The following is a 27,502-nucleotide window of genomic DNA, read 5'->3' as shown; positions in this document are numbered from 1 at the left end:
ATAGGATAGGCCCAGACTAGAAAACATTATATATAAATATGAAGTGGGTAAAACAGTATGTAAACATTATTAAAGTGACCAGTGTTCCATGACTATGTACATAGAGCGGAAATCTCTCTGTGTACCGGGTGGTAGCCGACTAGTGACAGTGACTAAAGTTCAGGGCACGGTCCTGGCTCAACTGTGGTTTCTTTCAACTTCAAAATGTACGAATAACCTTCACTTCTCGACTGAAACCACATGAGCTTGTTGCAACAGGAAACTGAAGTTACTGACACTCCCCAACCAGAGCAAATCAGAAACCAATGATCCAATCGTACTGGTCTCTGAGAAAAGGTGCCTTGTATACCTCACACCGCCCAAAATGGAAGGGGAGATAAAGTCTTCTTCAGATTGAATGCTTCCATTTCCGCAAGCTGAAACCACAGAGCAAAATGTTAGATAAGACTTCTGTAATTGGAGGCAGTTATATGTACAGGGAAGGAGAGAACATGTCACACTGCCCACCTTATCTGAGAAGAAAGTCCAAGACGTCTGGATCAGGGTGATAATCAATTGCTAATTTAAAGCTTCTCTCGGCAGTCAGCATGAAGACGTCTGTTTCTAACTTTGGCCAACTTCAAAACTATATCATTGCTCCCGGGAATCCAGTTCAGTGGAAAGTGTCTGGCTGGACATATGAGGCTTTTTAGAAACACTGCACGGTAATAATCATAGAAACTTTGTGGGTCCAAAATACATTTATTTCCCCAATACTTAAAACCGTAATCGTCTCAGACTTTGAGGTTGATGAAGCAATTAGAAAAAAGTATTTCAGTTAGCTATGATGGGCTGACATACAAGCAAGTCTTTAAGCTGTGTTCTGTCATTATTAATCAAATGGAGGAAAATAAGAAGTCTTAGAAATAGGGACTTTATAACAAGGGCCCCCATCCTCAAATGAATAAAGGGGCGTTCTCAGAACTGCTTAAGACCCAGCCCTCTCCCTCAGCATCATCAAGAGACCTGGCCATGTAAGAATGCTGTTCATCGACTACTGCTTAGCCTTCAACACCATAGTGCCCTCCAACTTCATCACTAAGCTCGGGGCCCTGGATCTGAACCCTGTCTTGTGCAACTGGGACCTGGACTCCCCGACGGGCCGATCCCAGGTGGTGAAGATGGGCAACAACACCTCCGCTACGCTGATCCTCAAAACGTGGGCCCCACAAGGGTGCATGCGCAGTCCTCTCCTGTACTCCCTGTTCCCCCATGACTGCGTGGCCACGCACATCTCCAACTCAATCATCAAGTATATGGATGACACAACACTGGTAGGCCTGATTACCAACAACAACGAGACCACCTACAGGGAGGAGGTGAGGTCCCTGGTGGAGTATTGATAGGAAAATAACCTCTCCCTCAACATCAAAAAAATGAAGGAGCTGATCTTGGACTTCAAGAGACAGCAGAGGGAGCACTCTTTTAACAACGCTGAGAGGCTGATGACTTCAAAGGTGTTTGCTGTGTAAACACAAGAGATTGACTGCCGACACTCTGGTCAGAGGTGCTAAGTACTGTTGGCAGGCAAATGTTTGACAATCCTACCGGTGTGGCTGAGATTTTAGGCTTGTCACACCTCTTTGTGCATACTTAAGTCTTGTCATGGATGCAGCTTGAAATATCTGCTTTGTCACATCACAGCAGGCAAGATGGCAAAGTCTGTAGAGTATTATAATTCCATGACACCACACTGTGTGGCTCGCAAGCAATTTAGAGAGACCACACATCTTAGCAGCCAATCTGAAAGTGCTCTAAAGATGTGTGATTCAGCTCCAAATGTTTTTCAAATGTCTCCCTCAAAACTGGGCTACTTCAGTCCATCCACAAGTGTCGCACTGTGCATTTCTCTCACACTTGTGGTTTGTATAATGAACATTTGCAAGGCAATCAGAGCCCCAGGTTCTGTGGAATCCAGAGCATTTGGCCCATTCAAAAGAAGCACTTTGTACACAAAACCACTGCAAATCCACTGTTTTCCCTTGAATTTCCTGTGACTACATGTACACTGTACAGCTCATTTCACTCCAAATCCGTGTCATCTGTGGCTATTCATATTCACCAGAAGTTTTCCCCTAAACAGGAATTGCAACAGACCTTCCATTTCCTGCTGTGGCTGCTCATACCCCTGTTTACCATTGAAGAGAGAGTTCCAGGAGCCCCTGGGACAGTGTGCTTGGTATGATGCACTGGTTATAAAGCAAACCTGACAGTGTTTACCGTCACTGACAAACAACACTTGAAGAGCACTTTGGATATGGAAAGATGTTGTTTGCACTTCTCGAGTTGAAAATGTACTGTTTAGTTTTTGTGGGTCAATGTGTGAAGACACAAAAACTGGAAATACAATACAAATGGATGTGAACCTAGTACAAAATATAATTGCTCGACATTTGATATTGGGATATATACAGTGCATTCGGAAGGTGTTCAGACCCCTTGACTTTTTCCACATTTTGTTAAGTTACAGCCTTATGCTAAAATTGATTCCAATGTTTTTTCCCTCATCAATCAACACACAATACCCCATAATGAGAAAGCAAATTCAGTTTTTTAGAAAACTGAAATATCACATTTACATAAGTATTCAGACCCTTTAATAAGTCCTTTGTTGAAGCACCTTTTGCAGTGATTACAGCCTTGAGTCTTCTTGGGTACGACGCTATAAGATTGGCACACCTTTATTTGGGGAGTTCTACCATTCTTCTCTGCAGATCCTCTCAAGGTCTGTCAGGTTGCATGGGGAGCGTCGCTACACAGCTATTTTCAGGTCTCTCCAGAAATGTTTGATAGATTTCAAGTCTGGGCTCTGGCTGAACCACTCAAAGACATTCAGAGACTTGTCCCGAAGCCACTCCTGCGTTGTCTTGGCTGTGTGCTTAGTGACATTGTCCTGTTAGAAGGTGAATCTTGACCCAGTCTGAGGTCCTGAGCCCTCTGGAGCAGGTTTTCATGGAGGATCTCTCTATACTTTGCTCTGTTCATCTTTCCCTCGAGCCTGACTAGTCTCCCAGTCTCTGCCGCTGAAAAACATCCCCACAGCATGATGCTGCCACCAACATGCTTCACCGTAGGGATGGTGCCAGGTTTCCTCCAGACGTGACGCTTGGCATTGAGGCCAAAGAGTTCAATCTTGGTTTCATCAGATCAGAGAATCTTGTTTCTCATAGTCTGAGAGTCCTTTAGGTGCCCTTTACTGATCGGGCTGTCATGTGCATTTTACTGAGGAGTAGCTTCCGTCTGACCACTCTACCATCAAGGCCTGATTGGTGGAGTACTGCAGAGATGGTTGTCCTTCTGGAAGGTTCTCCCATCTCCACAGAGGAACACTGGAGCTCTGTCAGGGTGACCATTGGGTTCTTGGTCACCTCCCTGACCAAGGCCCTTCTCCCCCGATTGCTCAGTTTGGCCTTGCTGCCAGATCTAGGAAGAGTCTTGGTGGTTGCAAACTTCCTCCATTTAAGAATGATGGAGGCCACTGTGTTCTTGGGGACCTTCAATGCTGCAGAAATGTTTTGGTACCCTTCCCCAGATCTGTGCCTCGACACAATCCTGTCTCGGATCTCTACGGACAATTCATTTGACGTATTGGCTTGGTTTTTGTTCTGACATACACTGTCAACTGTGGGACCTTATGTAGACAGGTGTGTTCCTTTTCAAATCAATTGAGTTTACCACAGGTGGACACCAATCAAGTTGTAGAAACTTCTCAAGGATGATCAATGGAAACAAGATGCACCTGAGCTCAATTTTGAGTCTCAAAGCAAAGGGTCTGAATACTTATGTAAATAAAGTATTTTCAGTTTTTCTATTTTATACATTTGCAAACAATCCAAAAAACCTGTTTTCGCTTTCTTATTACGGGGCAATGTGTGTAGATTGAAATATTGATTTAATTAATTTTAGAATAAGGCTGTAACATAGCAAAATGTGGAAAAAGTAAAGTGGTCGGAATACTTTCCGAATGCACTGAATATTATACAAATGTGAAAAATGTGATTTATTATGCCAGCTTAAGAATACTGGCTCATTTTCCATCAAGTCAACCTGCTAGAATCGATCAGATAGATTTGTTTTGGGGGGGAAAGGGCTTGAGTGTTACTCTTCTCCTTCACTGCCATTTGTGGTAAGACGAGATGCTCAAGGAGTCACTGAGTGTTTTAAAATGTAGCATGAGTGAATGCACTGAATATTATACAAATGTGAAAAATGTGATTTATTATGCCAGCTTAAGAATACTGGCTCATTTTCCATCAAGTCAACCTGCTAGAATCGATCAGATAGATTTGTTTTGGGGGGGAAAGGGCTTGAGTGTTACTCTTCTCCTTCACTGCCATTTGTGGTAAGACGGGATGCTCAAGGAGTCACTGAGTGTTTTAAAATGTAGCAGTGACAGTGTCCAGATTTCTGTAATTGAATTTTCACAGTTCGGCTAATACCCCATGTCAAATCCTATGGAGCCACTAGAGGATAGCAATTCCGCCAGTCAGAAGGCTTAGAACATTTCTCCACAAGGAGCTAGCTAGTGATATGTGGGCTATTTACACAAGCATCCATCTTATTATGTCATTAAATCAAATCAAATTGTATTAGTCACATGCGCCGAATACAACAGGTACAACCTTACAGTGAAATGCTTACTTACGAGCCCCTAACCAACATTGCAGTTTTTTTTAAATATGAGTAAAAAAAAAGTGATTAAAGAGCAGCAGTAAAATAACAATGGCGAGACTATTTACAGGGGGGTACTAGTACAGAGTCAATGTGCAGGGGCATCGATTACTTGAGGTAATACGTACATGTAGGTAGAGTTATTAAAGTGACTATACATAAATGATAACAACAGAGAGTAGCAGCGGTGTAAAAGAGATGGACGGGGAGGGATGCAAATAGTCTGGGTAGCCATTTGATTAGATGTTCAGGAGTCTTATGGCTTGGGGGTAGAAGTTGTTTAGAAGCCTTTTGGACCTAGACTTTGCGCTTGTTGTGCGGTAGCAGAGAGAACAGTCTATGACGAGTGTGGCTGGAGTTTTTAACCATTTTTAGGGCCTTCCTCTGACACCGTCTGTTGTAGAGGTCTTGGATGGCAGGAAGCTTGGAACCAGTGATGTACTGGGCCGTACGCACTACCTTCTGTAGTGCTTTGCAGTCAGAGACCGAGCAGTTGCCATACCAGGCAGTGATGCAACCAGTGGTGCAGCTGTAGAACCTTTTGAGGATCTGAGGACCCATGCCAAATCTTTTTAGTCTCCTGAGAGGGAATAGGCTTTGTCGTGCCCTCTTCCCGACTGTCTTGGCGTGCTTGGGCCATGTTAGTTTGTTGGTGATGTGGACACCAAGGAACTTGAATCTTTCAACCTGCTCCACTACAGCCCTGTCAATGAGAATTGAGTTGTGCTTGGTCCTCTTTTTCCTGTAGTTCACAATCATCTCCATTGTCTTGATCACGTTGAGGGAGAGGTTGTTGTCCTGGCACCACACAGCCAGGTCTCTGACCTCCTCCCTATAGGCTGTCTTGTTGTTGTCTGTGATCAGGCCTACCACTTTCGTGTCATCGGCAAACTTGATGATGGTGTTGGAGTTGTGCCTGGCCGTGCAGTCATGAGTGAACAGGGAGTACAGCAGGGAACTGAGCACGCACCCCTGAGGGGCCCTTGTGTTGAGGATCAGCGTGGTGGATGTGTTGCTACCTACCCTTACCACCTGGGGACAGCCCGTCAGGAAGTCCAGGATCCAGTTGCTGAGGGAGGTGTTTAGTCCCACGGTCCTTAGCTTATTGATGAGCTTTGAGGGCACTATGGTGTTGAACGCTGAGCTGTAATCAATGAATAGCATTCTCACAAAGGTGTTCCTTTTGTCCAGGTGGGAAAGGGTAGTGTGAAGTGCAATAGAGATTGCATCTTCTGAGGATCTGTTAGGCCGGTATCCAAATTGGAGTGGGTCTAGGGTTTCTGGAATAAGGGTGTTGATGTGAGCCATGACCAGCCTTTCAAAGCACTTCATGGCTACAGACGTGAGTGCTACGGTCGGTAGTTCTTTAGGCAGGTTACCTTAGTGTTCTTGGGCACAAGGACTATGGTGGTCTGCTTAAAACATGTTAGTATTACAGACTTGGACAGGGAGAGGTTGAAAATGTCAGTAAAGACACTTGCCAGTTGGTCAGCGCATGCTCACAGTACACGTCCTGTTAATCTGTCTGGCCCTGCGGCCTTGTGATTGTTGACCTGTTTAAAGGTCCTACTCACATCGGCTGCGGAGAGCGTGATCACAGTCTTCCCGGAACAGCTGGTGCTCTTACGCATGTTTCAGTGTTATTTGCCTCGAAGCAAACATAGAAGTAGTTTAGCTCATCTGGTTGGCTCGTGTCACTGGGCAGCTCTTGGCTGTGCTTCCCTTTGTAGTCTGTAATGGTTTACAAGCCCTGCTACATCCGACAAAGGTCAGAGCCGTTGTAGTACGATTCGATCTTAGTCCTGTATTGACACTTTGCCTGTTTGATTGTTCGTCGGAGGGCATAGCGGGATTTCTTTTAAGCTTCGGGTTAGAGTCCCCGCTGCTTAAAAGCGGCAGCTCTAGCATTTAGCTCAGTGCGGATGTTGCCTGTAATCTATGGCATCTGGTTGGGGTATATACGTACGGTCAATGTGGGGACGACGTCATTGATGCTCTTATTGATGAAGCTAATGACTGATGTGGTGTACTCCTTAATAATGCCATCGGAGAAATGCCGGAACAAATTCCAGTCTGTGCTAGCAAAACAGTCCTGTAGCTTAGCATCTGCTTCATCTGACTACTTTTTTATTGATCGAGTCACTGATGCTTCCTGCTTTAAGCAGAAATCAGGAGGATAGAATTATAGTCAGATTTGCCAAATGGAGGGCGATGAAGAGCTTTGTATGCGTCTCTGTGTGTGGAGTAAAGGTGTTCCAGAGTTTTTTCCCCTCTGGTTGCACATTTTACATGCTGATAGAAATTTGGTAAGATAGATTTAAGTTTCTCTGCATGAAAGTCCCCGGGCTACTAGGAGCACTGCCTCTGGGTGAGCGTTTTCCTGTTTGCTTATGGCAGAATACAGCTCCTTCAGTGCGGTCTTAGTGCCATCATCAGTCTGTGGTGGTATGTAGACAGCTACATACCACCACAGACTGGGTGGTTGCCGCCGGAGACCCCAACCCGTTACTGAATTGGAGCGCTGCTCACCAGTGGATCATAGGGGCTGTGGAGCCATCCACTACAATGAGCTCAACTACCATCACATGTTAGCCAACTACGCATATGTGTGCTTTATTAAACTGTAATGGCATCTGCAGGAAGGGCAATGGGAGGGGAGCACACCCAGACACCCTAGTGATGTTTAGTTACACACAGTGTAAATGAGAATGTGTGTGTGAATGTCTCAACTAACTACTGGCATGTAACACTTTGTACATTTATTTTCGATTAAACGTCTTGGTCAAGTCGAATATAACTGCAACTACAACCATTACTGAAATCTCGACCATGGCTCTAGCTAAGTCATTCTGATCCAGTCCCTTGGGAGAATTCCATGGCCTCTCTCGGTGAGATGCGACCACTTTGGAAACATCGCTCTAATTCATTTGCTGCAGCAGCGAGGAAGGTTTCAAATGTCATGTCTTGCTCTGAATTGGACACACCCACGTCCATTCCCAAATGAGTAATGATTTTATCTCTGTCCAAGAATGAATGCCACACCTGATGATTTCAGACAGAGGGCTATGTACCATGAATGACAATGTTTTGGAACTGTGCAAGACTGCGGGTTCAAATAGGAAGAAAAAAAAACTGCCCTAGTAATTTAACATTACACTCAGGCATATTTGTTCTAGTGAGGAATAAGACAGAAATATAGAAAGAGGTGCATTTGAATGTACAAGTGTGTGAGAGATGTGTTTACTGTGTGTGTGTGTGTGTGTGTGTGTGTGTGTGTGTGTGTGTGTGTGTGTGTGTGTGTGTGTGTGTGTGTGTGTGTGTGTGTGTGTGTGTGTGTGTGTGTGTGTGTGTGTGTGTGTGTGTGTGTGTGTGTGTGTGCAACAGAGAGACCGAGATTTGTTTTCAAATTAAAATTTGAGTGCCTTTGTAGTATTTCGAATAGGTTGATCCTGCTGCTCACTGAACATGTCCTGTATGGCAAGCAGGAATTCCCTGTTCAGGTTCAGTGGTATGGAAAAACATCCAGTAAAAAACGAATGGAATGTGAACAAAGCCAATTGTAAATAACTATCCTACGTTTAGTTTACAATCACATGAACTTCATAGGATCGAAGGCGAACGTGGGGGGAAATGAAAGGCTTTCGAAAGCCATTGGAAGCCACGCAGACAATAATGCAGAGAGTCATGGGAGGCTACTAAAGCGGCTCATGCATTGGCCATATCCTATATCATGTGCCATAGGATGAGGCATGAAAGAAATCTTAGAAATTTGAAGAGAACATAATGTATACCTATTTAAGTTTGAATACAATATCTGGAAGAGGAAATATCAACTACATGTAACACACAGATATATTTAGCAAAACTGTGTGGCTGTATTCGATAGTTGCCACATTGTTGAACCAAATACCTTCTCATTGAGTCGGACGATCTGGTCCATTTTTTCTTTATCTTGTAAAAGCTCCTGCAATTCACTCATGTTTAGAGCCCTATACCCGTCTGGGGTAGAGTTTGTGTCCTTAAAATTGGACATTGTATTTCCTTCACAAGCAATTCAGACGAGTTCGTTTGCAAGCCCATCTGGTTCCATGTCGTTCGCAGTGAATAGTACAGCCACAAGCGCCTAGTGAAAATGGGTTAAAGCTTCTGTTGGCAGAGTCAATACAAGATGCAGTGACACATACTTACCACGATTGCATTGCAGCTAATGTAATGCTACCGACAACCACGAGAACCTCGTCACTAGTTACCACAACCACTAAGTCATAAACGCCGCCTATTTCTACAAATACTCTTCTTAAAATATTATTTTAAACCTAACCCTAACCTTTACCACAAATTTAACCACACTGCTAACGTTGTGCCTAACCTTAACACTATATTAAGACTAAACAATTGTTTTTTGTTTTCATACATTTTGACGATATAGTCATATATTGACTTTGTGGCTGTGGTAACTAGTCGAACCCCCCACGGGAAGGCATGGTCGTGGTATAAAACGTTTATAAGCAGGCTATAAAAGTAATAACCCTCTGCCAGGATTTTGTTTGGCAATGTTTGATTCTTGCCTACGTACAACCTGTATTTCCTACATTCCTATTTCCTACACCTGTATTTCCTACATTCACAATTATTTGTAATGTAGGCGAGTGTGCATGTACACTGGGAACTGGAATGCTGAAAGCATTTTCACTTCGCTGACTGTTATAACATAAATTATTGTTCTATCTGTGGTTACTTTGTATCATTTTGTAGCAACTAACGGTATTTTATGTATCAACTTTTGAGGCAACTTTCGTTTCAGTGGCTCTAAAAACTATTAGTACGCCTTTAGTTTACCGCTGGATCTGATTGGATGATCGAGTAGTATGTATTCTGAAGTTCGTGTTCATTGGTACGTTTCTGACGACGTCATTTTCAGACGACGGGAAAATGGCGGCGTTTGCTGGCGAGCGATGGAGAAGCGAGCTACCAAGTCATGATATTTTTTTTAAATTACGAGAGAAACTTGATTTGGAACCCAAAGCGAATTGCAGGAAAACTGCAAAGAATCTGACATTTTGCCTCAATGGTGACATATTCGTGTGGAACGACGCAGACAGTGTTTTTTACACGACCAACCTGAGGCAGCTGAATTCGGAGGACAGCATTGAGAGTGTGAAATATCAGGTGAGCACGTTATTCTCGATGGATAACGATTTTAAAGGGTGGTTGTTCATCTTTTTAACGTATTATATTAGCTAAAATAGTAGCTGCGACTCCCATTCATTCTTGGCGCAACATGCAATTGTATTTCACATTGACCTCATCCAGAACAACCCATAATTACCCCTGTACTGTCCCCCTAGTCGCTTGTGGAGATATGGGAGGATTGTACAGGTGTAAGCAATATGGAATATATTCCACTACTGTTAGCTACATATTGTAAATTACGCCAGACGCGATAGCTATGTTTCCATTACTGGGCGTTACAGGTTAGTTTATACAAAACGCTCCAGTAGATGTTTCAACTAACCTGCTCTTGGGGATACTGTCAAAGATATTACGTCTATGTTTTGTACTGCGACAGGTTCCTAACCATCTTAGCTGCCACGCATTTCCAATCATATTTGCAGGAACTACTCGTTTACATGCGACATGGCCACGTGTAGAAGACGGTGCGACCCAAGCAAAGATCTTGTTAGATATTTGTTTTTGTCGCACTGTCATCTACTTCTACACCTGGTCATGTAAGAGGCATTTCTCACTCGATAAAAAAAATACATTAATTTAATGTCGTTGAGTTTTCTCTGGTTTTTGTAGAACCAACAGAAACTGGACACATGTATTTATAAGACACTCTCTTCGTTCTCGATTCAGAGAAAAGCCAAGAGCAGGTTAGTTTCAACATGTATGGTGGCATTTTGAATAAGCTAACCTGAAACGCCTAGTAATGTAATCATAGTTAGCACATATCTAGCGTCCAATCTCTAGCTAATAGTCCACCTAGCCCCGGCAAGGTGGAGTTATCATATTGCCTAAAGTTAAACCTAATGAACTCCTCTCAAATCTTAATTCTCCTTCAGGGGCTAGGGTTTTCTGCTGGACACGGTCACTTACTTCAACAGCTCCTGATCAATGTTACCATATATTTTTTGGTGATAAGCATTGGGGTTGAGCGATGTCAACCTTAATCCTATTGTGATTATGTAGCCATTAAACTTTGATATACTATGCTATTGGCCACCCCCCAAAAAATCTAATATTAAGAAAACAGCTAAACCAACCGTTGGTCTATAGCTGAAATGTAATGCAACTGGACAAATCATGAATGCCTGGGCAGAGGCTAAGTGCAGGCAATGGCAGGCAAAAGTGTTTTCTATTATTCCTTTCTGGGGGAGGAGCAGAACAGGTTTGTGTGTCTGTCTGTGTGATGCGGTCATGATGGAGCAGTGACTGTCTGGTGAGAACCTGAATAGAAGCACAATGGGATAATAATTGCTTTATTTGCCTCATAAAATAATAGAACAAATAATATTATTTATTTGCCTCATAAAGCTGTGATTGAGAATAGCCTATGCATTTTGGTTTTTGCTCTTGCACTACACAGCGGATCTTTGATAATTTGAAATCAGCTGTGTAGTGTTAGGGCAAAAAACTAAATATGCACCAATTGGGTTCCTGAGGACCGAGTTTGGGAAACGTTGGCCTGTGCTTAGGCTATAGACATTCATTCTTGTTATTTTTGAAAGCTACAACTTTAGGACAACACCCTCGCAGTCTAGAATATTTGAGAAATAAGCTACTGTTCATAACTTTAACTTGTCTTAAAGCTTTTATGATAGGCCTAGTGGGAGGAAAGATTATTGGCCATTTGGTTTTCAACCTCACATGGATGGATTTTCCAGGCATGCATGGATAATTTCTTTCTTAATAGGATAATTACATTTTTCTACTGGCTATTGATATTGTTTGTTCTCTCATTATTAGTCCTCTGGCTACCTTACGTTTCTAGGCTATTCTAATAACTTTTTGAGATCTCCATTACATTGTTTGATTTGGAGAAGAGATGCATAAAATTATGATGCGTGGCCTTCAGTCATATGGAAACATGACCAAATACAAACAGTGTAGCTATTCCCTCCACAAGGCGATCAAACAAGCTAAGCGTCAGTATAGAGACAAAGTAGTCGCAATTCAACGGCTCAGACACAAGAGAGATGTGGCAGGGTCTACAGTCAATCACGGACTACAAAAAGAAAACCAGCCCTGTCGCGGACCCCAATGTCTTGCTCCCAGATAAACGAAACACTTTGAGGACAATACAGTGCCACCGACACTGCCAAAACCTGCGGGCTCTCCTTCACCGCAGCCAACGTGAGTAAAACATTAACCACACTGCTAACGTTGTGCCTAATCTTAACCCTATATTAAGACTAAAAAGAACATTTTTGTTTTCATAAATTATTACAATATAGCCATATATGGACTTTGTGGCTGTGGTAACTAGTCGAAACCCCACAGGAAGGCATGGTCGTGGTATAAAACGTTTATAAACCTCTGCCAGGATTTGTTTGGCAATGTTTGATTCTTGCCTGCGTACAGACGGCATCCCTAGCCGCGCCCTCAGAGCATGCGCAGACCAACTGGATGGTGTATTTATGGACATATTCAATCAATCCCTATCCCAGTCTGCTGTTCCCACATTCTTCAAGAGGGCCACCATTCGCGTGGAAAGCTAAGGTAATTGAGCTAAACGACTATCACCTGTAGCACTCACTTCCGTCATCATGAAGTGCTTTGAGAGATTAGTTAAGGATCATATCACCTCCACCCTATCTGACACCCCAGCCCCACTTCAATTTGCTTACCGCCCCAATAGGTCCACAGACGACGCAATCACACTGCACACTGCCCTAACCCATCTGGACAAGAGGAATACCTATGTAAGAATGCTGTTCATCGACTACAGCTCAGCATTTAACACCACAGTACACTCTGAACTCATCATTAAGCTCGAGATCCTGGTTCTCGACCCCGCCCTGTGCAACTGGGTCCTAGACTTTCTGACGGGACGCCCCCAGGTGGTGAGGGTAGGAAACATCTCCACCCCGCTGATCCTCAACACTGGGGCTTCACAAGGGTGCGTTCTCAGCCCTCTCCTGTACTCCCTGAACACCCATGACTGCGTGGCCATATACGCCTCAAACTCAATCATCAAGTTTGCAGACGACACTACAGTGGTAGGCTTGATTACCAACAACGACGAGACTGACTACAGGGAGGAGGTGAGGGCTCTCGGAGTGTGGTGTCAGGAAAATAACCTCACACTCAACATCAACAAAACAAAGGAGATGATCGTGGACTTCAGGACACAGCAGAGGGAGCAGCTCCCTATCCACATCGACGGGACAGTAGTGGAGAAGGTGGAATGTTTTAAGTTCCTCGGCGTACACATTACGGACAAACTGAAATGGTCCACCCACACAGACAGAGTTGTGAAGAAGGCGCAACAGCGCCTCTTCAATTTGGCAAACACTCTCAAACTTTTACAGATGCACAAACGAGAGCATCGTGTCGGGCTGTATCACTGCCTGGTATGGCAACTGCTCCTTCCACAACCGTAAGGTTCTCCAGAGGGTAGTGAGGTCTGCACAGCACATTACCGGGGGCAAACTACCTGCCCTCCAGGACACCTACATCACCCGATGTCACACGAAGGCCAAAAAGATCATCAAGGACAACAACCACCCGACCCACTGCCTGTTCACCCCGCTATCATCCAGAAGGCGAGGTCAGTACAGGTGCATCAAAGCTGGGACCGAGAGACTTTTAAACTGCCATCACCAACATTGAGTGGCTGCTGCCAACATACTGACTCAAATCTCTAGCCACTTTAATAAAAAAAAATTGGTGTAATAAATGTAACACTAGTCACTTTAAACAATGTCGCTTTATATAATGTTTACATACCCTACATTACTCATCTCATATGTATGTACCGTACTCTATACCATCTTCTGCATCTTGCCTATGCCGTTTGGCCATCTCTCATCCTTATATTATATGTACATATTCATTCCTTTACAGTTGTGTGTGAAAGATAGTTGTTGTGAAATTGTTCGATTATTTGTTAGATATTACTGCATGGTCGGAACTTTTGATTTGATATATATTTTTTAATATAAACAGCTAGACACAAGATGGTTAAGGAGTGTCTGTTATAATACATACATACACACTACCGTTCAAAAGTTTGGGGTCACATTTTTTGTCCATTTTAAAATATCATAAAATTGATCAGAAATACAGTGTAGACATTGTTAATGTTGTAAATGACTATTGTGGCTGGAAACGGCTGAACCGTTAGTCTATTCTTGTTCTGAGAAATGAAGGCTAGTCCATGTGAGAAATTGCCAAGAGACTGAAGATCTCGTACATTGCTGTGTACTACTCCCTTCACAGAACAGCGCTAAGCTGAATAGAAATAGGAGTTGGAGGCCCTGGTGCACAACTGAGCAAGAGGACAAGTATATTAGTACATTATGCTCTTAAATACAAGTACAACTAAATGCATGCTCTTCAACCGATCACTGCCTGCACCTGTCCGCCCGTCCAACATCACTACTCTGGACGGTTCTGACTTAGAATATGTGGACAACTACAAATACCTAGGTGTCTGGTTAGACTGTAAACTCTCCTTCCAGACTCACATCAAACATCTCCAATCCAAAGTTAAATCTAGAATTGGCTTCCTATTTCGCAACAAAGCCTCCTTCACTCATGCTGCCAAACATACCCTTGTAAAACTGACCATCCTACCGATCCTCGACTTCGGCGACGTCCTTTACAAAATACCCTACTCAATAAATTGGATGCAGTCTATCACAGTGCCATCCGTTTTGTCACCAAAGCCCCATATACTACCCACCACTGCGACCTGTATGCTCTCGTTGGCTGGCCCTCGCTTCATACTCGTCGCCAAACCCACTGGCTCCAGGTCATCTACAAGACCCTGCTATGTAAAGTCCCCCCTTATCTCACCTCAATGGTCACCATAGCAGCACCCACCTGTAGCACGCGCTCCAGTAGGTATATCTCTCTGGTCACCCCCAAAACCAAGTCTTACTTTGGCCGTCTCTCCTTCCAGTTCTCTGCTGCCAATGACTGGAATGAACTGCAACAATCTCTGAAACTGGAAACACTTATCCCCCTCACTAGCTTTAAGCACCAGCTGTCAGAGCAGCTCACAGATTACTCCACCTGTACATAGCCCATCTATAATTTAGCCCAAACAACTACCTCTCCTCCTACTGTATTTATTTATTTAGCTCTTTTGCACCCCCATTATTTCTCTCTACTTTGCACATTCTTCCACTGCATATCTACCATTCCAGTGTTTTTTTTTGTTACTTGCTATATTGTATTTACTTCGCCACCATGGCCTTTTTTGCCTTTACCTCCCTTATCTCACCTCATTTGCTCACATTGTATATAGACTTATTTTTCTACTGTATTATTGACTGTATGTTTGTTTATTGACTGTATGTTTGTTTTACTCCATGTGTTGTACCTGTCGAACTGCTTTGCTTTATCTTGGCCAGGTCGTAATTGTAAATGAGAACTTGTTCTCAACTTGCCTACCTGTTTAAATAAAGGTGAAATAAAAATATAAAATAAATACAAATTAGTGTCTAGCCACACAAGTCCTCAACTGGCAGCTTCATTAAATAGTACCCGCAAAACATCAATCTCAACGTCAACAGTGAAGAGGTGACTCCGGGATGTTAGCCTTCTAGGCAGAGTTGCAAAGAAAAAGCCATATCTCAGGCTGGCTAATAAGTAGAAAAGATTAAGATGGGAATAAGAACAAACACTGGACAGAGGAAGATTGGGGAAAAAAGTGTTATGGACAGACAAATCCAAGTTTGAGGTGTTCGGATCAAGAACATTTGTGAGGCAGAAAAAATGAAAATGTGCTGGAAGAGTGCTTGACGCCATCTGTCAAGCATGGTGGAGGCAATGTGATGGTCTGGGGGTGCTTTGGTGGTGGTAAAGTGGGAGATTTGTACAGGGTAAAAGGGATCTTGAAGAAGGAAGGCTATCACACCATTTTGCAACGCCATGCAATACCCTGTGGACAGCGCTCTGTCTGGCCTGCATTCCTCTCGTGCGTTCCGTAGGCCATATAACATATTTATTGAAACAGTAATAGGCAAATTACTCGGAATGGCACATGTGTGCTGCCCTGCTGTGCGCTGCGATTTTAGTTCAAATAGGCTGAACCATTATGTGACACATCAAGATGTCGTCACCATCAACGATGGTGTAATATCACCCAAGCCAGTGAAGTTGAAGACTAACGTCAGATGACTTTCATTTCTTTCCTCAGACTCTGCTGTGCATCAATCCACCACGGTTTGAAGTGTGCCAGGTGTTGCTGAGCCCGACACAGTACCATGTTGCACTCATTGGACAACGGGGTGTCACCGTTCTAGAATTACCACAGCGGTGGGGCAAGAGGTCCGAGTTTGAAGGAGGACGGAGTGAAGTTAACTGCAAGTGAGTATGAAATGTTAGCCCAATACCCCATCTAACATAAATAACTATCTGACCCATCAAAGCATTTTTTCAGGTTATTCTGGTCCCTTTAGGGATATATAGAACACTGTCAGCACTCAGCGGGGTGCCTACTAGAACAGTTAGGAAGAACCTGGTTCATTAGTTGTATTTTTTAGTATAACTGAAGCGTGCAGTGGGCTGGAACTAACTCACCCATATAGCCTACCGTAAGAATGGATCCCCATCCCACACTCATTGTTTTGAGTTATAGGGAAAACGAATTTCAGTCCATATGAAATAAACATTCTTTACACCACTCCAAATCCTGTGTTGACTCTAATCCATGGAGTAGATTAACTAAAGATGTGGTTGTTTCCTCTCTACCAGGACTATTCCTGTGGCTGAGCGTTTCTTCACCAGCTCAGCCTCCGTGACCCTGCGGCAGGCCGCCTGGTTCCCCAGTGAGACGGAGGAGCCCCACCTAGTGCTACTGACCTCTGACAACACCATCAGGTAAACATACATGGACCATTTACAAAGCACAATGTCAATTCATTGATGAAATGACTTGTTGTGATAGTGTTTTCTTTTAGAATTTATTTTTTATGTCTCATCAATCAATGGGTTTGTTAGCTATAGGGCCCCTAGTTATCTGGGGCCCTATGTCCTGCAGGTGATGTGTGTGTGTATTAATAGTTTAATATTCATTGTATTTTTGTACTCCCTGACAAACCTGACAAAGGCCATGCAGCTGAAATGCGTCTGTTGGTTCCATTGAACATGGCCTTTCTTTTCGATAGTTTTATACCTTATTGACCATACTATTGCACTGCATTGACATTGTATTGTCGTGTATAGGTTCTACGGGTTGAAAGAGCCTCAGACTCCAGCTAGAGCACTATCAGTTTCCCAGTCAGAGGAGGACAGCAGTGTACACACTCGTGGGTGAGTTATTTCACCCTCTATATTGACCAAATCTAAATGGAATTGACCTACACCCTGCTATGTAGTTTACTAATAAGATCTGTCTCTCACCCCTCCTTAGGCGCTCCTATGCAGCCTCTCTGGGCGAAATCGCTGTGGCTTTTGACTTTGGGCCAGTGGCTGGCGCCCCTCAACAGCTCACAGGCCAGCGGTCCAAGGAGGATGTGCTAGTGTACCCCCTCTACATCCTCTACGAGAACGGAGAGACCTATCTGAGTTACACCAGCCTCGCACACAGGTATGTGGCTTAGCACCCTCAGCGGGACGTTAGAAACTGGAAGCATCCGGTTTTCAGGGGAAAAGCAGGGAAAAGAGGCGAAGCCTGAAAACTGGATGCTTCCTGTGTTCTAAACTTGAAAGTGTGATCTTCTGCAATTTTCTACATTGTAGAATAATAGTGAAGACATCAAAATGACAAAGTAAAACATGGAATCATGTAGTTAAACAAATAAATAAAATATAAATATTAGATTCTTCAAATTAGCCTTGATGACAGCTTTGCACACTTGGCATTCTCTCAACCAGCTTCATGAGGAATGCTTTTTTTTTCATGAGGAAGTCTTGAAGGAGTTCCCACGTATGCTGAGCAGTTGTTGGCTGCTTTTCCTTCACTTAGCAGTCCAACTCATCCCAAACCATCTCAAATGGGTTGAGGTCGGGTGATTGTGGCGGCCAGGTCATCTGATACAGCACGCCATCACTCTCCTTGGTCAAATAGCGGATAAAATCAAAGTGGAGCGAGTTCCAGGTCGCGCACACCAAACCAAAGAGTCCTTAACACATGGCAACAACAGGACTACTTCTTCATTACTCAAAAGAAACATCAACCAATTTCTAAAGACTGTTGACATCTAGTGGAAGCCATAGGAACTGCAACCAGGTGCAGTTCCTCAAAAAAATCCTGGATGGTTTGTCCTCAGGGTTTCACCTGCCAAATAAGTTCTGTTATACTCACAGATCTACAAAGGGTGGCTACTTTGAAGAATATCCTATATATATATATATATATATATATATATTTATTTATTTTAATTTGTCCAACACTTTTGGTTACTTCATGATTCCATGTGTTATTTCATAGTTTTTATGTCTTCACTATTATTCTACAATGTAGAAAATAGTCAAAATAAAGAAAACCCTTGAATGAGTAGATGTGTCCAAAATTTTGACTGGTACTGTAGGTCAGCTTAACATTTAGTTTTGTCTGACTGAATTTCAGTTAAGCTTATTCAGTGGACCTTTACAAATATATTATGCTACTGTTTGAGGACATTTTAATAAAAATCATCCATTAGTAAGAATCTCATCTTATTTGAATCTCATCCCTAGACCGTGTTCTTCTGTTTTTCAGTTTGGGAAGCCTCAGTAAGCCCATTGGGCCCTTACCCATGTACCCCGCGGCGGAGGATAACTATGGTTATGACGCCTGTGCCGTGCTCTGCCTGCCCTGTGTTCCCAATATCCTGGTCATCGCCACAGAAACAGGCACACTGTACCATTGCGTGGTGCTGGAAGCAGAGGAGGAGGAGGAGACTGGAGTAAGTACTGTACTAGAGTGCAATGTTACAGAATATTCAGATATAAATGTTCTGTGTAGAATGGTTAAGATTGTCTAACCTGTTGGCTGTATTCTTTACATATATCTGCAACATTGACAATTTCACCTCACTGAATACACTTCAGGAGTGTACACTGAGGACTTTTCTTCTCTGTGTGTGATTGACAGGCAGTGGAGCGGTGGTTGCGGGGCTCGGAGGCAGTGCCCTCTCTCTACGTGTTTGAGTGTGTGGAGCTGGAGCTCACCCTCAAACTGCCCGCAGGGGAGGAGGAAGAGCCTGTGGAGTCCGACTTCACTTGCCCAATCCGACTGCACAGAGGTGAGTGGGTCATGCTGATTTGCTGATATAGTTCAATGCTAAAATTGGATCCATTGGTACTTCCCACCAAGTCTCAAAGGTCCACACCCCATCATTATGTTTGTCTAATGTACTTTCAATGTGGTTTTCTTTCTGTGGTGTCTTTTGTTTCATTGAAACTTGCTTTATGCCCAATTTCAGACCCCCTGTGCCAGCACAGATACCACTGCACACATGAGGCAGGAGTGCACAGTATAGGCCTCACTTGGTTCAACAAACTACACAAGTTCCTCCAGTCAGGTGAGTCCTTCATGTCCAGATGGGGGTGTCAATTCAATTGTGTTGTTTACCATATAAATCAGAGGTGGTTAGTGCATTAATTTGCCTGCTTTGCCATAATGCTCTTTCTCCACAGATGAGGACAAGGATAGTCTCCAGGAGCTGGCTGCTGAGCACCGCTGCATCGTAGAGCACATTCTCTGTACCAGGCCTCTAAGTAGCAGGTATCACAATTATCAAGGCATCAGATATTAATGACATCAAGTTAGGAGAACCAGCTGACTTGTCATTGATTGTCAGCTTGGCAGTAAAGGTTGTTGACTTTGTTTATTGAACAATTATCTCCTCTCTTTCTTTCTTTTTCACTCTCCAGCTTGTCAGCTCCAGTACGGGGCTTCTTGATCGTGTCAGACCTGTCTTTGGGTGCAACCATGATCTGCATTACCAGCACCTATGAGTGTCTACTACTGCCTCTCCTGTACGGTTCAGTATGGACTCAAGTGTTTTGGTCAATTACACATGGAATAAACAAACATACTGTCAATAATACAGTAGAAAAAAGAAAAGTCTATATACAGTGAGTGCAAATGAGGTAAGATAAGGGAGGTAAGGCAATAAATAGCCCATGGTGGCAAAGTAAGTACAATATAGCAATTAAACACTGGAATGGTAGATGTGCAGAAGATGAATGTGCAAGTAGAGATACTGGGTGCAAAGGAGCAAGATAAATAAATACAGTATGGGGATGAGGTAGTTGGATGGACTGTTTACAGATGGGCTATGTTCAGGTGCAGTGATCTGTGAGCTGCTCTGACAACTGGTGCTTTTGATTCTGGAATGATAATAGCCTATTATTTTTAGATTCATTATTATATCAGTTCAATTATTGAAACTGCTATAGATGGGGAAACTGTGTCATAGGCTGATGGTGGATGTCTGTGTATGCCTAGGAGTTCCATTCGGCCTCCCTCTCCTCCCCTGCTGTGTTCCCACCCGGGGGTAGGCTCAGCTAGCTCTCCTCTGCGTGGATTGCATGACGACTCCTTTGAGCAGCACATCCGCAACATCCTGGCCCGGAGCTCCACCAACCCTCTCATGCTCAGGTAACGCACTCACTACAGTGCATTGAAAACACCCCTTGAGATCTTGGATTTGCACAGATCCCAATTGACTCCATGGCAACATGCTTTGGCGTCATGCTGTGTTATTTTTTTACATGTAGTATCCTCCCTTGTTGCTGTTTTTGTGAAGGACAATTGTTTCTCCATGACCTGACCTGATAAAGGTTAGATAAAACTCCCCATATAACATGCACAAAGGAACACTGTTAGCCTTGGTTTAGTGTGTGTACTCGGTCCTGTTGTCCTGTGTGTTTAGGGCAGGGGACAAGGACACATCGTCTCCTCCTCCAGAGTGTCTCCAGCTGCTGAGCAGAGCCACCCAGGTTTTCAGGGAGGAGTACATCCTCAAACAGGACATTGCCCGTGAGGAGATGCAAAGAAGGTAAATGTCACTCCCATTAACAGATACACTAATGCACATACACATACAGTACCAGTCAAAAGTTTGGACACACCTACTCATTCAGGGGGTTTTCTTTATTTGTACTATTTTCTACATTTTAGAACAATAGTGAAGACAAACTATGAAATAACACACGGAATCATGAAGTAATTAAAGTGTTAAACAAATCAAAATATATTTTATATGGGAGATTCTTCAAAGTAGCCACCCTTTGTCTTGATGACAGCTTTGTATGCTCTTGGCATTCTCTCAGCCAGTTTCATGAAGTGGTCACCTCGAATGCATTTCAATTAACAGGTGTGCCCTGTTAAAAGTTCATTTTTGGAATTTCTTTCCTCAATGAGTTTGTCACTCAGTTGTGATGTGACAAGGTAGGAGTGGTATACAGAAGATATCCCTATTTGGTCAAAGACCAAGTCCATATTATGGCAAGAACAGCTCAAATAAGCATAGAGAAACAACAGTTCATCATTACTTTCATCATTACGAACTGCCTTGTTCAGGGGCAGACCGACAGATTTACCTTGTCAGCTCGGGGATTCAATCTAGCAACCGAAACGCTCTAACCACTAGGCTAACTGCCGCCCCGTGAAGCTGGTTGAGAGAAGGCCAAGAGTGTGCAAAGCTGTCAAGGCAAAGGGTGGCTACTTAGAAACAAATCCAAATATATTTGAGATTTTTCCAACAATTTCTTTTGTCTTCACTATTATTCTACAATGTAGACAATAGTACAAATAAAAACCCTTGAATGAAAGTAGGTGTGTCAACTTTTGACTGGTACTGTATAATTAATCAATAACACATATGATCACTTGAAGTTTTAGTTTGGATATTAGTGCTGAGCGTTTAACCAACATTTCGAAGGGCTGTTCTGTTCTGTTTTTTTTTTTTATCAACTAATTGACCGACGTCACATTAATTATGTTAACTCAAAGTACGATCATTCAAGAGGGAGTGAAATTAAGTCAAGAACTATGTGGGACGCTGAGCTGCTTGGGAGTTTAGGTCATTGGCAGTTTAGGTAAATATTTAACCTAGTTCAGCATAAACTTGGTAATGAACTACAATTACCATAATCCATTGCACCTGTTCTTTCCGGTCACAGACAGAGGTTGTTACAGGCACACCATATGAGACTGCATGAGAGAGTAATGACAACACAATGGCGAGAGGGATAGAGACAGTTCGTAAGGTAGCTCTACCCGATTGTTAGTTAAAGTAGTTGGTAAAAAACGTTCTAGAAAGTATGCCTTTCTTATCTACTTTGAATAACTAGTAAAAATAATTTGTCACCCGGAAAGCTACTGCTAGCCTAGCCAAATAGGATGACTTGTTCGAATGGGGAGCACAGAGATGATAACAGATGGCTGGCTGCCACTTACTGCCTGAGCAGAGATGAGATAATGACTTATATTTCATTCTTTAAAGTCATCAAATTAAAACCTAGTAATATATACAACTGAAATGTGAATGAATTATGGTTAATAAGTGATGAGCAGTAATGGGCATTCACTACCATCATGGGGCTCTTATGAATTGTTTTATTCTGTGTTAGTATTCCACCCACTGTCGGTGACATGGAAAAGGCAGACGATGACTGAAGGGAGCTCAAATCAATTTAATGTCTTATGCATTTTTAAATTTGATTTTGCAATCAAACTGATTTAAAAATTAATTTAAAAAATGATCAAACTGGCCTCAAAATGCACTTACTGCTCAGCACTTTCTGATACCCACACATCATGATGGCTCCGACGGTCGCCCTGTTTCTAGCGCCTAGCCAACTTTACATTTATTTCTTTAGAATGTTTTTTTGCATTATTACCTACAGCCAAAAATAACTTTTGAATATTAGTTCAGCGGTCACTCATCAGCATTTTGACCAGAAATTTGAATTTCCTTCATTGGATCCTTTGTTTGAACTCCGAGGCAATTCCATTAATCCCGGGGGCTGCTCCAAGTTGCCATCGCCAGAGAAGAGGAACATGGAGTGGGCTCTTAGACTCAGGAGGCGTGCATACCATCCACCACTCCCAAATATTACTCGCTAATGTTCAGTCCCTGGACAAGAAAGTAGATGAGCTCAGGGTGAGGATCTCCTTCCAGAGAGATATCAGGGACTGTAAAATAGTGTTTTACAGAATCATGGTTCCTTCCGTATATACTATCCCCGTCCATTCAGCCAGCGGGGTTCTCCGTCGATCACTAAGACAGGAAGCCCTATGGGACTCCCGATCATGGCCGGTTGCGATGCAGCCCGGGATCGAACCTGACTTTGAAGTGATGCCTCTAGCACTGTGATGCAGTGCCTTAGACTGCTGCTCCACTTGGCAGGCCAACACATCTCAATTTTAAATCCATTTTAAATTCAGGATGTAACAACTAAATTTGGAAAAAGTCAAGGTGTGAATACTTTCAAGGTACTGTGTATATACAGTGCATTTGTAAAGTAGTCAGACCCCTTGACCTTTTCCACATTATTACGTTACAGCCTTACTCTAAAGTTGATTGTTTCTTTTCCCTTAATCTATACAGTACCGCATAATGACAAATCCCAAACTTTTTTAGCATTTTTGGGAAATTTGAAACTGAAATCACATTTACATAAGTATTCAGATCCTTTACTCTGTACTTTGTTGAAGCATCTTTGGCAGCGATTACAGCCTCGGGTCTTCTTGGGTATGATGCTTCAAGCTTGGCACACCTGTATTTGGGGAGTGTCTCCCATTTTTTTTTTTTCTCTGTAGGTCCTCTCAAGCTCTGTCAGGTTGGATGGGGTGTGTTGCTGCACAGCTATTTTCAGGCCTCCAGAGATGTTCGAACAGGTTCAAGTCTGGGCTTTGGCTGGGCCACTCAAGGACATTTAGAGACGTGTCCGAAGCCACTCCTGCGCTGTCTTTGCAGTGTGCGTAGTGTCGTTGTCCTGTTGGAAGGTGACCCTTCTCCCCAGTCTGAGAACCTGCTCCAGAGCGCTCAGGACTTCATGGAGGATCTCTGTACTTTGCTCCGTTCATCTCTCCCTCGATCCTGACTAGTCTCCCAGTCCCTGCCGCTGAAAAACATCCCACATGATCCTGCCACCACCATGCTTTACCGTTGGGATGGTGCCAGGTTTCCTCCAGATGTGACGCTTGGCATTCAGGACAAAGAGTTAAGTCTTAGTTTCATCAGACCAGAGAATCTTGTTTCTCATGGTCAGAGTCCTTTAGGTGCCCTTTGGCAAACTCCAAGCGGGCTGTCATGTGCCTTTTTTACTGAGGAGTGGCTTCCATTTGGCCACTCTACCATCAAGGCCTGATTGGTTGAGTGCTGCAGAGATGGTTATCCTTCTGGAAGGTTCTCCAATCTCCACAGAGGAACTCTGGAGCTCTTTCAGAGTGACCATCGGTTCTTGGTCACCTCCCTGACCAAGGCCCTTCTCCCCCGATTGCTCAGTTTAGCCGGGCGGCCAACTCTAGGAAGAGTTGGTGGTTCTAAAATTCTTTGGCCACTGTGTTCTTGGACTTTCAATTATTGCCCTGTTGAGAAACAAATGATACGCCATCCCATCTGGTTTGTGCTATCGCTACAGAGTGCTGTGGTATCCATGCTTGTTAAGTGTGCCTTGAATTCTAAATAAATCACTGACAGTGTCACCAGCAAAGCACCATCACACCACCACCTCCATGTTTCACGGTGGGAACCACACATGCGGAGATCATCCGTTCACCTACTCTGCGTCTCACAAAGTTAGTGGTTGTCACCAAAAATCTCACATTTGGACAGATTTCTATCGGTCTAATGTCCATTGCTAGTGTTTCTTCGCCCAAGTAAGTCTCTTCTTATTGGTGGCCTTTAGTCGTGGTTTCTATGCAGGAATTCGACCAGATTTGCGCAGTCTCCTCTGAACAGTTGATGTGTCTGTTACTTGAACTCTGAAGCATTTATTTAAGCTGCAATTTGAGGCTGGTAACTAATGACTAATGAACTTATCCTCTACAGCAGAGGTGACTCTTGGTCTTCCTTTCCTGTGGTTTTTGCGACTGCACTTAAAATTTAAATGTTCTTAATTTTCTGGATTGACTGACCTTCATGTCTTATAGTAATGATGGACTGTCGTTTCTCTTTGCTTATTTGAGCTGTTCTTGCCATCTGACATTCCTATTCTGTTATCATTATTTTGGGGGATGTGTGTATTAGGTATTACTGCACTGTTGAATGTAGAAACATAAGTGTTTCACCACCCATGTGATAAAATATGCGTACACTACCAATTAAAACGTGATTTTACACACACACACACACACACACGTGTCCATGTGAGGAAGCATGTTGTTGACTGGTTTCTTTTTCAGGGTGAAACTGCTGACCGGACAGAAGAACAAGCAGCTGGAGGACCTAGCCCTGTGCCGAGAGGAAAGGTGAAATCGGGAAAAAGTTTCCCAATAAACATAGAACTTGATGCCCATGGCCAATGCTCCCTCTAAACATGTGCGTAGTTGCGCACTTCCTCCAGACTGCCGCACAGAAGAAATGCAAGAGATCGAACTTAACTGAGTTCACCCAATTTTAGTTTGCACTATATAGATTTTTTTTTTCTGATTGTATCAACATTTTAATGAGAGAAATCGAGCTTTACAAGATCGAGTCTGATTTTGTTGTAGGCAGAGCCAGAGCGCAGCGTGGGTAGTCCCTACTAGCGGTCTTTCAATCACGTGAATGAAAGCCCTATTCAGATCAGTTTAGCCCAGTAAGGGGCGCAATTTTCACTAGGGACTGGGACATGTCGTCCTTCGCCCCCAGTTTTATCATTTGAATGTGATAGAGGCAACGGTTGGCTTTAGGACCATGCAGATGCCTCCGAGCGGTTGGGTAGGCTGTTTCTAAAACCAAAGTTGCACCTCTGAGCCCAGTTATAAGTATAGGTCAGCAATGGGCAGTTACTGCTTCCTACAAGAGTACAAAACGGAAGCATTTGAAGTACAGAGGCTTCATATGAGCCTCACCTGCATTTCATATACTTGAGAGCTATTCTTCATTGTGTATTTATTTTATCAATAGGAAAAGTCTGCGAGAGTCTGCAGAGCTTCTGGCTGATAAGTACGAGGATGCCAAGTATCGCCAGGAAGCCACCATGAGCAGGTAGCTAGATACGCTCGTCTTTCAAATTTAAACTTTCTTCCAGGCTTTAGTTTCAGAAGTCATTGAAATGGTCAGATGCCCAAACAACATAACTGGCTTCATCTCAAAACTAATGTGATCTGCTTCAGAGCTTCTATTACAACCGATATGGCCCTATTTCCTCCTTCTCTGACTTGTGTTCTGTACTATTCCAGGGTGAAGCAGGTTCTGGGCAGTCTGCGCAGTCAGCTGCCCGTTCTGTCTGACAGCGAGAAGGACATGAAGAAAGAGCTGCAGACCATCAACGACCAGCTGCGTCACCTGGGCAATGGCATTAAACAAGTGGGCTGCCTTCTTGAGGTCTATCGTTGTCATCATCACAGAGCTCGTACTGGTTCACAGTAATAATTGGACTGGTGTTTTATCTTCCAGGTAAATATGAAGAAGGAGTACCAGAAGAAACAGATGGACAAAGGGCTGTCTCCAGCCAGAGCTACTGTCGCCCTCAACCCCCACCAGAGGAAGTGTGTCCAGGGAGTGATAAAGGAACAGTGAGTATGGGCAGCTCTTCCCTGGGTGGCATACTAGTTTTTGCCAGCCTGTTGACCTTATGACACCCATTGATCTCCTTTGTTTGTAGAATTTAATGTTGGTCCCGAGTCTTGTCTAATATGATCTGGTGTAACGGAGTTAATGTACCATAAGCTCACTCTACAGCTAGCTTGAAATGTTGCAGATGGGAGACATTGGTACCTTTTTGGGTGGCTCAAACCATTGGAATGTTGTTAAGGGGGGCGGTCACGTGTTAGCAAAGCAGAGGTCTCAAGTTCGAGCCAGGTATGAACTGAATCGGAGAGGGAAGGGGTACTCGCTAAGCAAGCAATGTGACATGTGTAACAATGGTGCCGAGTGACTCCGGTGCGTAGTTGGGCTTAGCTCGGCGGCTGGGGTGACTGGCGAGTTTAATGTGAGTGAGTGTAACAGAGTGAAGAACGTACCATAAGCGTACTCCACAGCTAGATTGATTGAGCCATCCAATTTGTAGCTTTTGGGTTGCTCAAATCGTTTGAATGTTTGAGGGCGGTCACGTGTTAGCCAAGCAGAGTTCCCAAGTTCAAGTTAGCTAGGAGCCGAAGAGGGGGGACGACGACATCCGTAACACTTGCAGTGGTCTTTCCTGACAGCCTTGTTTCCTTCTCTCTTCCAGGGGAGAACACATAGGAGAAATGATGAAACAGATCAAGGACATCAAGAACCATTTCAGTGTCTGAGCCGTTAAGGGAGCCATCTTTCATCCACAGCTGTACCACTGCTTTCCAAACAACCAAAATAATAATGAAGCGCTATTGTGAATATTCAGTCAACGCTTGCTAAAATAGTCTGTCTTATAAGGCTAGTCATTGTCTGCCAGTCACATTTTTGGAACCAGTAGTTGAAATGAGAAAATCACCAAGGTTTTATACACTATGTATGTTTGTCTATCTGGAGAATAAAATTTGTGTACAGTA

General features: G+C 43.5%; 2 protein-coding genes across 2 annotated transcripts in view; one reads left to right on the top strand and one right to left on the bottom strand.

Moving 5' to 3' along the window:
* The window catches only part of LOC109892815 (vacuolar protein sorting-associated protein 37D-like), a 44,640-nt gene extending 35,754 nt beyond the window's left edge, over nt 1-8,886 (bottom strand). Inside the window, exon 1 of the mRNA XM_020485607.2 lies at nt 8,621-8,886. Coding sequence (XP_020341196.1) covers nt 8,621-8,743 — 123 coding nt within the window. The 5' untranslated portion in view covers nt 8,744-8,886. The remainder of the gene's footprint in view (nt 1-8,620) is intronic.
* Nucleotides 8,887-9,604: 718 nt separating this feature from the next.
* Nucleotides 9,605-27,502, top strand: nup88 (nucleoporin 88). Its single transcript, XM_020485606.2, has 17 exons — nt 9,605-9,879; nt 16,082-16,251; nt 16,639-16,764; nt 17,110-17,196; nt 17,297-17,473; nt 18,587-18,773; nt 18,962-19,112; nt 19,293-19,391; nt 19,507-19,594; nt 19,744-19,848; nt 20,321-20,473; nt 20,748-20,873; nt 25,229-25,294; nt 25,935-26,015; nt 26,210-26,336; nt 26,427-26,545; nt 27,202-27,502. Exons 1-17 carry the CDS (start codon nt 9,643-9,645, stop codon nt 27,263-27,265), a joined length of 2,163 nt encoding a protein of 720 aa, XP_020341195.1. The 5' UTR covers nt 9,605-9,642; the 3' UTR covers nt 27,266-27,502.

The sequence above is a fragment of the Oncorhynchus kisutch genome, linkage group LG6, assembly GCF_002021735.2.
Source record: "Oncorhynchus kisutch isolate 150728-3 linkage group LG6, Okis_V2, whole genome shotgun sequence".
In the NCBI taxonomy this organism is placed as follows: domain Eukaryota; kingdom Metazoa; phylum Chordata; class Actinopteri; order Salmoniformes; family Salmonidae; genus Oncorhynchus; species Oncorhynchus kisutch.
This window is presented reverse-complemented; position numbering and strand designations above follow the sequence as displayed.

Bases quoted from the DNA above. Each gene is read 5' to 3' on its own strand.
- nup88 (XM_020485606.2), top strand. From the start codon at position 9,643: ATGGCGGCGTTTGCTGGCGAGCGATGGAGAAGCGAGCTACCAAGTCAT. The intron at 16,252-16,638 runs GTGAGTATGAAA...CCTCTCTACCAG, and splicing joins CGGAGTGAAGTTAACTGCAA to GACTATTCCTGTGGCTGAGC. The intron at 19,849-20,320 runs GTACGGTTCAGT...GTGTATGCCTAG, and splicing joins TGTCTACTACTGCCTCTCCT to GAGTTCCATTCGGCCTCCCT.